At 43.1% G+C, this 15,989-nt stretch overlaps 1 protein-coding gene across 4 annotated transcripts in view; it reads right to left on the reverse strand.

The window, feature by feature from the left end:
- Nucleotides 1-15,989, reverse strand: part of GSTO2 (glutathione S-transferase omega 2) — a 30,662-nt gene that overhangs the window by 1,452 nt on the left and 13,221 nt on the right. For 3 of the 4 annotated variants that reach the window (XM_055249967.2, XM_055249958.2, XM_055249978.2), the window contains exon 6: nucleotides 298-404. In XM_055249967.2, coding sequence (XP_055105942.2) covers nucleotides 298-404 — 107 coding nt within the window. Of the gene's footprint in view, nucleotides 1-297; nucleotides 405-12,104; nucleotides 12,676-15,989 lie in introns of those variants that run through there. The other variant, XM_063628261.1, reaches the window with a different exon arrangement.

Here is a 15,989-nt window from a genome sequence, read left to right on the forward strand (position 1 = left end):
TCCACCTGCTCTCAGACCGGCCATGTGGGGGCGCTGGTGAGGACAGCAGGCTCTGAAGTCTGTGGGAGGCTCCTGGACTAGGGGTCTTATTTGCAGAAATGCGGGCAAAGTGTGGGTCTGAAGTTAACAGTGGAAAAGCACATGTGTTTTTAACAAGGAAGCACACACTGCGGTTTAGAAACCTGATTCGCCTCACAGACATCCCGAAACATGTCTACAGGGGGCATGCAGACCATCTTAACCATTGTTACTCAGTGTGACTCCGGGAATTTACCACTACGAGGTCAAATGTCTTACTCCAGTATCCCATACACATCCAGCCGCTCAAACCAGGGCCAGAGGAGGTAATCAATCATGGATATACAGGTTCCACCAAAGAAGGTGGTGTTCTGATACTCAAGAATCTAAAAATGGAAACAAAACCAAAGCAAATAAGTTTATATATCTGCTGACATGTTTATAGACACCAAATGTAAATCTCAAATTAATTCCCAGAGAGGGAACTGAGGCCTCTATCCTTCTCCCTCTGGTTAGGAGAATGCTTCTTCTCTTTCTCTGAGGTCTCCTCTGCCTCTTTTAGGGTCACACTCCTGGCCACCTCTGTCCCTTCCCTCCTTTCAACACTAGAGTGACAGTGTTGCTCATCTGATTGAAGAAACTGGAAGAACAACCCCTACAGAGTAGCCCAGCCCCTCCCTCTTAGCCTGGAGCAGCTCCTCCATGTGCTAAGCCTTCCAAGGATAAGCTGAGCCCTGGCCAGAGGAGGCTCCCCCTCAGGCCAGCACTGCCCATTGCTTGAGGACAAGGCGAGCCTCAGCCTGATGTTGAAGGCTAGCATTAGGAACCCCACTCAGGATCTCCCATTCTCCAAGATCTGCTTTATCAATAAGAAAGGGGATGCTGCCGGGCCTGGTGGCTCATGCTTGTATTCCCAGCACTTTGGGAGGCCGAGGTGGGTGGATTACCTGAGGTGGGGAGTTTGAGACCAGCCTGACTAACATGGAGAAACCCTGTCTCTACTTAAAATACAAAATTAGCCGGGCATGGTGGCGCATGCCTGCAACCCCAGCTACTGGGGAGGGTGAGGTAGGAGAATTGCTTGAACCCGCGAGGCGGAGGTTGTGCTGGGCCAAGACTGCGCCATTGCACTCCAGCCTGGGCAACAAGAGCAAAAAGTAAAAAAGAAAAAAAAGAAAAAAGAAAAGAAAAAGAAAAAAAGAAAGGGGATGCTCTAATCTCCATGCCTTATTATTTTATCTTCTCAACTAAGGCAGGAAAGAGCATCCTATTTAATAGACCCCCTCAAATTCCAACGTGTGTTCTTCTTCTTCTTCTTTTTTTTTTTTTTTTAGATAGGGTCTTGCTCTGTCACCCAGGCTGGAGTCCAGTAGATCACTCACAGCTCACTGCAGCCTCAACCTCCCAGGCTCAAGCAATCCTCCCACCTCAGCCTCCCAAGTAGCTGGGATTACAAGTGCAGGCCATCATACCTGGCTGATTTTTACATTTTTTTTGCAGAGATGGGGTCTTGGGGTCTTGCCATGTTGCCCAGGGGTCTCAAATTCCTGAGCTCAAGGGATCCTCCTGTCTTGGCCTCCCACAGTGCTGGAAATACAGGTGTGAACCACTGCACCTGGCCCCCAACCCTGTGTTTCTATCACACTTTTTTTTTCATTTGAGCTTTTCAAACTTCACATTTGTTGGCCACTCAACACTATTACTTAATGCATTAAAATAAAATTTCTCATTCCCAAATGAGACAAATCAACCCAGGTAGATGGACTGTAAAGAAAACAAACTCTCAACAGACAGGTAGCCAAAGACGGCCCCCAAAAAGTACCTGCAAATTAAAAAAAGCAAAAGTGTTTAGCAGAGGTTATTGTTGGTACAGGTCTTCCTAAAGAGAAAAGTATGGCACGAATTACCTGGTTCAATCAAGCAAGCTACTCATTTTGACCTATATAACTCATAATCAACTCAATACTTCCCTGTAGCTATAGATCTTGATTGCTGGGCCCAGGTGAGTTGTAGAAATAAGCTATACTTGTGTTTTCATCTGGAAATATCAGGGTTCTGGTGAGGGACAGAGGGCAAAAGGACCAGAATCAAACTGTGGATTAGGGTCCCGGGGCAGAGATGGCACTGGCAGCCAGGAGACACTCAGGCTTGCTTCTTCACATGTCAGGCCAGCTTGTTGACTCTGCTGTGGGGTGATTCAGAGTTGTAGGTAAGGACATGAGCTCGGGAGCCAGCAGACTTGGTCCTGTGCTGTGTGCTGAGCTTGACCTCTGATTCAGCATGGAACCCAGGGCAACTTACCTCCCCTGCAAGCCTCCATGTTCTCATCTGCAAAATGGTGGTCATGTTAGTGCGCACCCCGGAGGTTATGGTGAGGAGTAACATCACCGTGTATGAAGAACACTCTGGCCCCACTGAGTAAATGTGAGCTCCTGTGATGAGTGGGAACACAGGCCCCTGAAGGTGACACCCACAGAAAGCAAATCCATCCCTGATAGAAAGGATCAATGGGCTCCTCCACCTGCCACCCCTTCTCAGAGGGGTTGCCCTAAAGCCTACGCCTTCACACCTCCCAGTGTGGCATGGAGGAGTCCCCCTGATCATTGTCCTGGAAGTCTGAAAAAACATGTTAGGTGGCATTACCTTGTTCAAGGAAGCTAACAGAATGGCACTAAAACAGCAGAGTCTGACCAGTGAAAACTCAAAACAGAAGCTATTTATAGCCAGGTATGAATAAAATCTGATTAGAGGGGAAAGGAACAAATCATTCCATTTTTATGGATTCCAGAAGGCTCCAGACTTTATGTTCAGGAATCGATGATCATAACTCAAACTCTTATCACTGGCTTTGAAATGTGTGCCTCCAGTTTGTTATTGGACTTCATGGCACAAATCAGAACCAAATCTACACCAAGCAACTCTGGAACATCTACATAGCTCTTCTGCTTTACAGAACAGAGGTGTTCTTGGAAAAGTCTTTGTCAAAACAAACCATAAATAGACATTTAATGGAACCCATGGTGGGTCCTTTGGTAAAGTGATGAGGGAATTTTTAATTAGTAACTGATGTTTATTTAGTGTATATCTCTAAAGCTTTCCGTTTACTCAAAGTAGGAGCATGACTCTAAATATACATGATCTGATGGACACTATCAATTTATATATAAACACTCATAAAATAACCCAAGCCTTATCAAGGTACTCAGCACAATAAAAAGCTGAGATGAGCATTAGGAATAAACGGATCAGTGATCCTTCACCAGTCCCCCGCTCAGCAAACGCACATACACATTTCCCTCACATTTTCCAGATGTGTCTTGAAACCACCCACTACTTGCATTTCCTAATACAGCTGCAGATTATTGAGCCCCATCCCAGACAGGTATTTCTCCACCAACTTCAAGCAGGGTAAGTCTACAATCCCAATAGAAAAGCTGTCTTTCCCTAGACTAGCACAAAGTGCTCACTCCTTTACAGATGTAGGAGAACATCCTGGACAGGCCTCCCTGGAGGTTTGCTGAAGTCCTCAGGACTCTCGATAGGAGAGTTCCCTTCTGTGCAAACCTGGAACCTTCCAGACATGTAAAATTACTTTTTCCCCTTAAGAATCCTGGAAAATTGGGACTGGAAGGACCCCTGAAACTCATCTAAGTGTGACCTCCTCATTTCACCATTTATTTCTACCATGATCATTACACAAAGGATTAGAAGTGTAGTGTAAAAATGTGCACTACATACTAAATATGAAAAATAATAAAACGCTATAATCAGGGAAAATGCAAGATAGAACAGAAGGGCAAAAACCAGGAAGGAAAACAGTATCAAGATATCATGTCCTGGGTCCTGCAGAGTTCCTTCAATAAAGCCTTGAATTTGACTCTTGAGTTTCCTGGCAGCCAAAGGGGAGAGGAAAACATGCTGGTGATGTGATTCTTGTCTCCCGTGGGGAAGTACAGGGGAGCCTTGCTGTGCAGAGGAGGAAACCCAGTCCCAGGGAGGTTAACAGGCTCTCTGGTTTGCACCAGAACTAACACACATATCACATTTTCCTAATTCTCAGACTAGTGTCAACCCGATGTCATTCAATTTCAAATATGTATTTTTAGACTCTAATGAAAAGCTTCCTCAAATTGCTTGAGCCAAGGAGTGTGAGACCAGCCTGAGAAACATGGTGAAACCCCATCTCTACAAACAATACGAAAATTAGCTGGACGTGGTGGTGACGCCTGTAGTCCTAGTGATGCCTGTAGTCCTAGTTGCTAAGGAGGCTGAGGTGGAAGGATCGCTTGAGGCTGGGAGGTCAAGGCTGCAGTAAGCTGTGAGCATGCCACTGCACTCCAGAGCAAGACCTTGTAGAAAAAAAAAAAAAAAAATTGGCCAGGCGCAGTGGCTCATGCTTGTAATCACGGCAATTTGGGAGGCCGAAGTGGGCAGATTACTTGAGCCCAGAAGTTTGAGACCGGCCTGGGCAACAGTGTGAGATTCCATCTTAAAATAAATAAATAAACAAAACAAAATAAAAATATAGAAGCTTCCTCAAGTCTCTTGTGAATTCTTTTCTGTAAGAATGAAAAAGAATACCATGACTTGATATCTTGATATGGTTTTCCTTCCTGTTTTTTGACCTTCTGTTCCAGCTTTAAATTTAAGTAACAGAAAAAAGCTTGGAACCAGCAAAGTCTGAAAGCTCCTCCTTCTCTACAGCCAAGGATTGGTTCGGCTCTGAGCTTCTCTGTGAAAAGAATTTCCTCCTTAGTCTCACCCTTTCATGCTCTCTGAATCAGAAGCTCAAGCCAAAGCAACTGACAGAGGGATGAGACATTCCAACATAGTCATGATGAAAGAGCTTATCAGAATTCTCTCCTTCCTGTTTTATTCCACTGATGAGCAGATCTTCAGGCAACTTTACTAAAATAGTTCTTTCTTGTACTCAATTTAAAACAAGTCCCTTGCATTTACCCCTCTGAAAAAATTTTAGGATAGAGGCAGAGGCAAAATAAACTGACAGACTTAACATCCAGTGTCTTGTCTTTCTTAAGTGTTTTATCATCAGAAATGGAATGAGAAATGGGTGTTAGATCTAGATCCACTTAACAGTAGTTATGTTAATATCCAATCCGTCCTTTTAAAGAATTCTATGTTGAGTTCTCCCACCTGATTATATATCATATATAAAGATACAGCCAGGCATGGTGGCTCATGCCTGTAATCCCAGCACTTTGGGAGGCTGAGGTGGACAGATTGCTTGAGCCCAGGAGTTCGAAACCAGCCTGGGCAACATAGCAAAACCCCGTCTCTACAAAAAAACTAACTGGGCATCATGGTGTGTGCCTGCAGTCCCAGCTACTTGGGAGGCTGAGCCTGGGAGGTGGAGGCTGAAGTAGGCAGTGATCACGCCACTGCACTCCAGCCTAGGTGACAGAGTGAGACTCTGTCTCAAAAAAAAAAAAAAAAAAAAGATATTGGTGGTCAGACGCTGTGGCTTACACCTGTAATCCTAGTGCTTTGGAAGGTCAAAGTGGAAGGATCTCTTGAGGCCAGGAGTTCAAGACCAGCCTGGGGCACATAGTGAGGCCTTGTGTCTACAAAAAATTTAAAAGTTAGCCGGGTGTAGTGGTGCCCAGGAGTTTGAGGCTGCAGTGAGCTATGATCACATCACTGCCCTCCAGCCTGGGCAACATACACAGCAAGACCCCGTCTCAAAAGACAAAAAAAAAAAAGATATTGGCCATTCTTAATGTTGAATAGCTTCCCTCACAATGGCATCCCTCACTTTCAGAACCACTGTCTTTTGTATGAACAAGCAAAGCAAAATAGCCTACTTAGAAAGTATTTTTCTTCAAAGACCCCAGATATCCCCTATAAGGCTTCTACAAATGGCAGGGGAGGGAACTGAGGCTCTAGCTTCTAGGCCTCAGATTTTCTGAAAACATTGACACATTTTCAATTCAGGCTTAAGAGTTCAAGAGGTTTGTTGGAGTCTTTAGTACAATAGAAGAGCTCCTTTCTAATGCAAACATGGTACCTTCCAGACATGTAAAATTACTTCCCCTTTAGTATGCTAGATATTTTGCAGAAAGGTGTTTGACCTTCTGGAATATTAGAAAAATCTATTTTAAAATGTTCTGTTCTCCAGTTCACTGAAAAATAAGACTACGGACGCGATGCAAATGAAGAGGAAGGGACTGCTTGGTAGGACGGTGGTGCACTGTTCCCACGCCCTGCATGCGAGAAGCCTGGCTGGAAAGGCACCTCATCTTCTGCGAGGGCCTCTCGGGCGCCCCCAGAGGGACGAAGGAGAACGTCAGCGTTTTGAGGTGCGCCCTGGAACACAAGGGGAAGGAGGAAGCGTGCGGGGCTCCCCCTGCTGGCCATCAGTGCGAGGCGCGTCGGCCACGGCTCCCCAAGATCTTTCAACTGGAGGATGAAGAAATCTGCAAAGTTTTCGCGAGAGAAGCAAGATCATTAGGAGAAGCGAATCCCAGACATCTCCAAACCAGGCATTCGAGAGAGCTCCAGTCTTCAACTCTTTGGTTCAGCCTCAATAACTGAGCTTCAAACCTTGAAGCGGCCACCTCACCTTCACCACCATCTACACCATTGCCAAGAAATCCCAGGCCCCCAATCTCGAAACAGTGTGGTGGCTCCCAGTGGGGGCTGCTGTACTTGCTGGAGGAGGAAGAAAGAGTTTTTCCTCATGAAAATCGTTCTGAAAATGCAGAAGTCATCCCCTGCTCTCTGCCCCCCAAAAAAGCAGAAGCCATCCTCCACCCTCTGTGGCCCCTAAAAAGACACAAAGCAACACGCCAGTACATCAGCAATACTGGCCCTTTTCCAGAAGCAGCGGAAAAGTACTCAACTCCAGGGCAGAAATATTTCATTAATTTTATTTTTTGTCGGCACATAGTAGGTGTATATATTTATGGGGTACATGAGATATTTTGGTCCAGGCGTGCAGTGTGAAATAAGCACACTATAAAGAATGGGGTATCCACTCCCCCAAGCATTTATCCTTTCAATTACAAACAACCCAATTACACTCTTTAAGTTATTTTTAAACGTGCAATTAAGTTATTATTGACAATAGTCACCATGTGGTGCTATCAGATAGTAGGTCTTATTCATTCTTTCCATGTTTTTTGTACCCATTAACCATCCCCACCTCCCTGCCAGCTCACGCTACCCTTCCTAGTCTCTGCTAACTATCCTTCTACTCTCTATGTTCATGAGTTCAATTGTTTCGATTTTTAGATTCCACAAATAAGTGAGAACATGTGATGTTTGTCTTTCTGTTCCTGGCTTGTTTCACTTAACATGATCTCCAGTTCCATCCATGTTGTTGCAAATGACAGGATCTCATTCTTTTCATGGCCAAATGGGTACTCCATTGTGTATATGTACTACATTTTCTTTTTTCTTTTCTTTTCTTTTTTTTTTGAGACAGAGTGTCACTCTGTCACCCAAGTTGGAGTGCAGTGGTGTGATCTCAGCTCACTGCAACCTCTGCCTCCCAGGTTCAAGCAATTCTCCTGCCTCAGCCTCCTGAGTGGCTGGGATTCCAGGCATGCACTACCATGCCAGCTAATTTTTGTATTTTCAGTAGAGACGGGGTTTCACCATGTTGGCCAGGCTGGTCTCGAACTCCTGACCTTAAGTGATCTGCTAGCCTTGGCCTCCCAAAGTACTGGGATTACAGGAGTGAGCCACCACACCCGGCCTGTATCACATTTTCTTTATCCATTCCTCTATTCATGGACACTTAGGTTGCTTTCAAATCTTAGCTATTGTAAACAGTGCTGCAACAAACATAAGGGTCCAGGTATCTCTTTGATATACTGATTTCCTTTCTTTTGGGTGTGTACCCAGCAGTGGGATTGCTGGATCATATGGTAGCTCAATTTTTAGTGTTTTGAGGAACCTCCAAACTGTTCTCCGTAGTGGTTATACTAATTTACATTCCCGCCCCAGTGTACAAGGGTTCCCTTTTCTCCACATCCTCACCAGTATTTGTTATTGCCTGTCTTTTGGATGTAAGCCATTTTAACTGGGGTGAGATGATATCTCATTGTAGTTTTGATTTGCCTTTCTCTGATGATCAGTGATGCTGAGCACCTTTTCATATGTCTGTTTGCCATTTGTGTGTCTTCTTTTGAGAAATGTCTGTTCAAATCTTTTGCAGGGCAGAAATGTTTTGAGTTCATAAAAGATAAATGGAGGTTCTTAAGATTTCAAATCTCAGATCTCTGCTAAAATGATATAGCTGAGGCTGAGCTAACCGTGTGATGACCCAGTTCCCTGTAAAACAAACCTAGGGTGTGGAACAAACCTAGGGCATATTTAAGACCATTTTCTCCTCTGGGAAGGAGCCTTACAGGGAGGACCTGCAGCAGAACATGCCCCTCCTGCTGCCCATCAGTTATGACCTAGATTCCCCATGAAGGTGCAGAATACAACTTGTCAAAATTTGGGGATTAAAGAACCACTCTGAAAATTCTATGCTGGCATCCTTTTAATGAGCTTAATTCTTATCTTCAAAATATATTTGTGGGGCCGGGTGTGGTGGCTCACACCTTTTATCCTAGTACTTTGGGAGACCAAGGTGGAAGGATCGCTTGAGCCCAGAAGTTCGAGACCAGTCTGGGCAACATGGCAAAATCCTGTCTCTACAAAAAATACACAGAATTAGCCAGGCATGGTGGTGCCTGTAGTCCTAGACACTCAGGAGGCTAAGGTAGGAAGATCACCTGAGCCCGAGAGGTCGAGGCTGCAGTGAGCCATGATCATGCCACTGCACTCCAGCCTCAGTGACAGAGTGAGACCCTGTCTCAAAAACAAAAAACAAAAACTAAAACAAATCACAATATATTTGTAAGATAGTGTGGGGGAAAACCTAGGAGGGTAAAGCTTGACCAGTCAAATGTCTCTAAAGTGATTGGTGGTAGATGAAAATATAAATGAATATTTATCAAGTCTCTGAAGTGGGGAGAGGACTTCCTACACATAAAACAGTGGAGGAAATCATAGCAGGAAAGCCTTATAGCACAATACTTTCAAATGCTGTACTTCCACATGTAAAAATATATAAGCCAAATTAAAAGTCAAAAGAAAACGAAAATGTGTTTTAAAACCAGTCAAATATCTTTTCTATACAAGGAACGCTTTAAAAGGAACTTTTACAAATCAACAAAGAAAATTAGTAAGACTCTGATGGCCAGATAGGCAAAGCCCCTGAACTGAACAGACAAATTTTACAAGACCAGGAGCAAGAGATGACATACTTCGGGGAAAACCTTCCACTTCCCTGGCAATCAAAGAAATATGCATTAAGTCAATAATGAGGAACTATAGTGTATCTCCACAGCAAATATTATTCAACAAACAAATATCTTTTTGAATGAACTCTGCCACCAATGAAAAGGAGATAGGGCAAAGAGCATTTTCACATACTGCTGGTGAGGGGCAAACAACACAAGTCTTTTGGGAAGCAATTTAGTGAAACACAGTCCAAGCCTCCAATGTGCTCATTATACCCTTTGATCTGATAATTCCATTCCTGAGAGTCCAGCTTAAGAACATATTCTAAAATAGAGAAAATGCTTTTTATGCAAAGAAGCTGATGTTCCCTGCAGCACCGTTCAAAACGGTAAAGGACTGAAAACCATCTAAACACTCCTAATTAGTGTGCTGGATGAATAACTTTATGGTTTTAAACATGGCAAAGTATGCAGACATTAAAAGTGTTTTTGGCCGGGCATGGTGGCTCACGCCTGTAATCCCAGCACTTTGGGAGGCCGAGGCAGACGGATCACGAGGTCGGGAGATGGAGACCATCCTGGCTAACATGGTGAAACCCCACCTCTACTAAAAATACAAAAAGAAATTAGCCGGGCGTGGTGGCGGGTGCCTGTAGTCCCAGCTACTCGGGAGGCTGAGGCAGGAGAATGGCATGAACCTGGGAGGTGGAGCTTGCCGTGAGCCGAGATAGCGCCACTGTACTCCAGCCTGGGCGACAGAGTGAGACTCTGTCCCCCAAAAGAAAAAAAAAAGTGTTTTTTCTACTTTTAAAAATTACATATTTAATATAGAAATACATTCCCATCATTAAAAAAAATCAAACACAGAAAATAGTGTAAAAGGCAAAATCTTCCCTCCCCATCCCTGCCCTTAACCACTTTTCTTACCCACCCCAATTCTAATCAGTCCCCTTCCCAGTGTGAGACACTAACAGGTGGTGGATGTGTTTCTCTCTAGATACTTTTCTAGCCACTTATTTACATGTATGTGCACACCTGCATGGCTCAGTTTTGTTTTCTTCTACTAAAGTGGGATCATACCACCTGTATTACTGTGTGATTCATTTAATATTTCTAGGCAATCTTTTAATGTCAGTACACATAGATTCACCTCATTCATTTTCAGCCGTTCCACAGAATTCCACAAGACAGACATGATTTGCTTAACCACTCACCATCTAATGAATATTGTTTCCTAATTTGTCGTCATCACAAATAATGCTGCTGCTCTAAGAAACACTCTTATACATGTAAATAAGCATTTACAGAGTTTATAAAAATTGGCCAGGTGTGGTGGCTCACACCTGTAATCCCAACATTTGGGAGGCCAAGACAGGTGGGTCACTTGAGCCCAGGAGTTCGACACCAGCCTGGGCAACAGAAGCAGACCCTGTCTCTACAAAAGTTAAAAAGAAAACTAGCTAGGCATGGCGGCACATGCCTGTAGTCCCGGCTATACAGGAGACCGAGTTGGGAGGCTCCCTTGAGCTCAGGAGTTGGAGGCTGCAGTGAGCCGTGATTGCACCCTGCATTCCAGCCTGGGCAACAGAGTAAAACCCTGTCTCAAAATAAAATGGCAGGGGGTATGGGGAATATTTACATCATAATAGTAACCAAGTTTCAACTACATAAAATATACATAGCAGAAAAGCACAGAAAACAAAAACAAAAAAGTCCCCAAGATAATAACAATGGTTGTTTCTGTGTGGTGGGATTATAATTTTTTTCCTTAGTTTCTATGTTCTCCTGTATTTTCCAAATTCTCTCTAATGAACAAGTATTACTTTATAATTGGAGAAGAGTAAAATTAATTTTTAAATAATAAGAATAATTATTATTCTATTATTTATGTGACAGGAAAGGGTATATTAGAAGGCTATTGAAAGAAGTACAGCAAATATTAGTTTACCTAGAAAGCAGCTGTCAGAATTGGATGATGAATGAAGTAACCGAACTAGCAACAGCACTAATACACTTAACGAGGAATCCTGAGTCAGGGATAACCAGTTCCCAAGTGTGAAAGAATGGTGGTTACAACTAAAATGGCATGTTAGTAAACATGCTAAATCAGCTAGCAAATCCAAGAGAAATAACAACGTATATTCATGCAAAAACCTGCACAGTGTTCACAGCAACATTATCCATATTAGTTCCAAGAGTGGAATCTTCCCAGATGTGGATAAACAAAATGTGCATATTCACACATGGAATATTATTTAGCCATAAAAAAGAATGAAGGATGAACCTTAAGAACATTATGGTATGTGAAAACAGCTCATGAAACGCTACATGTTGTATGATTCCACTTATATGAAGTGTCTAGAATAAGTCAATCCATAGAGACTGAAAGCAGATTAGTGGCTGCATACAGCCACGGGGATTGAGAAGAAATGGAAAATGACAGCTTATGAGTGAGCAGTTTCTCTGGGGGATGATAAAAAACACTCTGAAATTAAATACTGGTGATAGTTGCACAACTCATTTAATATACTAAAAGCCGGTGAATTGTACACTTGAAACGGGTGAATTTTGTGGCATATGAATTATATCTCAATAACTCTGTTATTAAAAATAGCTGGTAAAAATGAATTTAGTTTGTAGACATGTTAACTTAGATGATAAAAAATTTAGCTTGTAGTCTACTATATATAAAAGGATACAGAAAATTGTTTTCAGTGATGAATTAACCAGGTATAAACTTTCTTTCTTTCCTATCCTGGTGATATCAAAGGAGAAACAATTAAACAATATATAAATAATTTCATCACTGGAAATTAATAAAAATTAAGAAAGAGCAAAAGCAATACTAAACCAAGACAATATAATCTAACTTGAATAAATGTTTTTTTTGATGGGAAGAAAGAATAGATTAAAAATTAAGATTACCAGGTGCACTGGCTCATGCCTGTAATCATAGCACTTTGGGAGGCTGAAATGGGAGGATCACTTGAGCCTAGGAGTTCAAGACCACCCTGAGCAACATAGTGAGACCTCGTCTTTACAAAACATTAAAACAAATAAAAACAAAAACAAAACAGTTGGGCATGGTGGCCTGAACCTGTGGTCCCAGCTACTCGGGAGGTTGGGGTGAGAGAATCACTTGAGCCCAGGAGGTTGAGGCTGCAGTGAGCCGTGACTGTGTCACTGCACTCCAACGTGGGTGACAGAGTGTGACCCTGACTCAAAAAAATAATTATAGTAACAATTAAGATAATGGAGGCAGACTCGGTGGCTTGAGCCTGTAATCCCAGCTACTCGGGAGGCTGAGGTGGAAGTACTGCTTGAGCGCAGGAGCTCAAGACGACAGTGAGCCATGACTGTGCCACTGCACTCCAACCTGGGCAATAGAGAGAGACCCCCAGCTCTAAAAGAGGAAAAGAAAAGAAAATAATTAAACAATTAAGATTATGGGCGAAATTTAGAATCAATAAAGTATTAACTACAGATGCTCCTGGGTGACGCACACATAATTTATGCAAATTCCACCTCATGCAAACTGCTACACATAACGCACATGATCAAATTTGGCAACGCGGGAAACTCTGCATGGAAACGCAAAGTGAAGTACTTCAAGGCAGGTGGTTGAATGACAAGAAGCAAAATCATAAAGTGCCCTGTGGCCGCAGGCAGACGAAGTCTTCAGTTGCTGGGCCAGGTCTCATCCCTCAGGGCTATTTCAGCATTATTTATGTTATCCCCTCCCCACTCTCCTTTATGGAGCTCTGATGATGAGGAAGAAAGGACGAAGCAATAGTCAGAGCGCAGAACCAATTCATAAGCCACGAACACTTTCTAGATTTAAAGCAAAACTCCAAAGCCTCAAGGAAATCTGACCAAATCCTACCTTTCACTGCACTTGGACTTGATTTGACTACTTCCATAATGAAAATATTTTTGGAAAGCACAGATAAAAAGTGACACCAAGAGGTCCTGCCACATTTAAATCCACAAAGATCAAATGAAGCCTGGCTCAAGTCCCATTCTGAAATGGGAAAGTCAATACCTGAAAAAGAATAAAACTAAAAAATGTGTGCTGCTTAGAGTAATGATTCAGTAAGGGCTAGAAAATCTGCTTGAAGACATAAAGTGCAGCAAGACAAGACAAGTGTCATAGTTTTAAAACTCATGCCAATGTTCAGAACAGGAAAGCCAGTGAGCAGGCTGCTAGTTTGATAATAAAAGCGGCAGTAATATATCTCAAAGAATTGTAAAAGATATTAGAGAAAAATGTGATTATATAACAAGCACAATAAATCTTTGATTTTGATGGAACTTAATTTTTTTTTCTTGGAGACAAAGTCTCACTCTGTCACCCAGGCTGGAGTGCAGCAGCATGATCATAGCTCACTGCAGCCTTGACCTCCTGGACTCAAGTGATCCTCCCACCTCAGCCTCCCAAGTAGCAGGGACCATAGGTGTGCATGACCACATCCAACTAATTTTTGTATTTTTTGTAGAGATAAGGTTTTGCCACATTGTCCAGTCTTGTCTCAGACTCCTGGGCTCAAATGATCTGCCCGCCTCGGCCTCCCAAAGTGCTGGGATTACAGGCATGAGCCACTGAACCCACCTGAAACTAGATTTAAAAAACAAACAAGCAAACAAAAAAAACAAGCAAAAAAAAAACCCAAAACTTGGAAAGTTAGACAAGGCAGTTATTTCAAAAGAAGAAAGTGTCAGAGTTTAAGGCCACAAAAGGTTAACTGAGCCTTCTGTTTAAGGATAACATAGCAGAAGATTATGCATGAAATCTTGGCTTGCTTATCACTCAGAGAGACAAAGAGTATTTAATATATTTTTAGCTCACAAAAAATCCTGATTGTGCAAAACCATGTGAAAGAGTTGCATAAATCAGGGGATCCTCTCTATAAGAATTATTCTGGGCCGGGCGCAGTGGCTCACGCCTGTAATCCCAGCACTTTGGGAGGCCGAGGCGGGTGGATCACGAAGTCAGGAGATCGAGACCACGGTGAAACCCCGTCTCTACTAAAAATACAAAAAATTAGCCGGGCGCAGTGGCGGGCGCCTGTAGTCCCAGCTACTCCGGAGGCTGAGGCAGGAGAATGGCCTGAACCCGGGAGGCGGAGCTTGCAGTGAGCCGAGATTGCGCCACTGCACTCCAGCCTGGGCGACAGAGCGAGACTCCGTCTCAAAAAAAAAAAAAAAAAAAAAGAATTATTCTGATAAATTTCAATTTCACTAGAATCTCCTGGAATAAATATTTTGGCATTTAAAGGAATGGATCGCATAATTCAAGTTCATTGGTCATGTTTTCAGATTTTAATATTTCCTACATTGTAGTTATAATTCTTTGTTTGTTTGTTTGTTTCTGAAACAGAGTCTTGCTGTGTCACCCAGGCTGGAGTGCAGTGGCATGATCATAGCTCATTGCAAGCTCAAACTCCTGAGTTCAAGAGATGCTCCCACCTCAGCCTCTAGAGAAGCTGGGACTACAGACCCGCACCACCATGACTAGTTCATTTTTTTATTTTTAGTAGAGACATGGTCTTACTGTGTTGCCCAGGCTGGTCTTGAACTCCTGGCCTCAAGTGATCCTCCCTCCTTGGCCTCCCAAAGTGCCTGGATTACAAGTGTGAGCCACCATACCCAGCCACAGTTACAATTCTTGCTAACATTCTATGGGACTAAACCACATTCAAACCTGTTAGGACAATGTGGAATACTCAGTGGTCCTTAAATAGCATCAGTGAAAGCTACCTACACCAAGGCTGGTTAGTGAAAGCTACCTATATAGAGGCTGGTTAACAACAGTGTTTCTGGGGCTCAGTTATTGAAGATAAAGTGAAATTTGTTATTCAGTGACATGCTGGAGCTGCCCACATCTTTTGCCAGCTCTTGAGTTTAGAAATAGCACATTGGTAGCTCAAAATTAGCCTTGACGAAGTATTTACACCACCCAAATCAGCAAATGCTATAAATCAGTGCTTTTTCTTTTTCTTTCTCTTTTAAGAGAAAATCGATTGTTAAACATTTATCACCACACCACTAACGACATTCCTAAACTCTCTGGTTAAAGCTCCTAGCCCATAAAACCATTCCAAAGGTCCAGTAGAGACCATACATTGCTCTTCTAAGCTCTGCTCACATATGAAGATCCCATCAACACCTCAAATTTGACAAAATGTGTCTTCCCTCAAACTCTTAGTGAAAAGCATCACATTTACTGGCCACAAACTTGGAAACCATCCTTGGTAACTCCTACTCCTTCCTCAGATTTCATCTCATCTTAGTTCCTCAAAATCTCTCTAATTAAACCTCCCTCTCCAACCCTCTTTAGTGGGGTCCTCTTTGTCCCTTCCCAGTCCCTCCTCTTGGACACTCTAATCCATCCTCTACACTCTTGCTGGGCTAAACTTCTTCTTTTTTTTTTTGAGATAGGGTTTCACTGTGCTGTCCAGGCTGGAGTGCAGTGGTGCAATTATAGCTCACTGCAGCTTCAGCCTCCTAGGCTCTGGTGATCCTCTCACCTCAGCCTCCCAAGTACCTAGGACAACAGGCATAAGCCACCATGCCAAGCTAACATTTTGTATTTTTTAAAGAGACGGAGTTTTGCCACGTTGACCAGGGTGGTCTCAAACTTCTGGGCTCAAGCGATTCTTCTGCCTTGGCTTCTCAAAGTGCTGGGATTACAGGCATGAGCCACTGTGCTCAGCTGGG

Source organism: Symphalangus syndactylus, chromosome 2, assembly GCF_028878055.3.
Source record: "Symphalangus syndactylus isolate Jambi chromosome 2, NHGRI_mSymSyn1-v2.1_pri, whole genome shotgun sequence".
NCBI lineage: Eukaryota > Metazoa > Chordata > Mammalia > Primates > Hylobatidae > Symphalangus > Symphalangus syndactylus.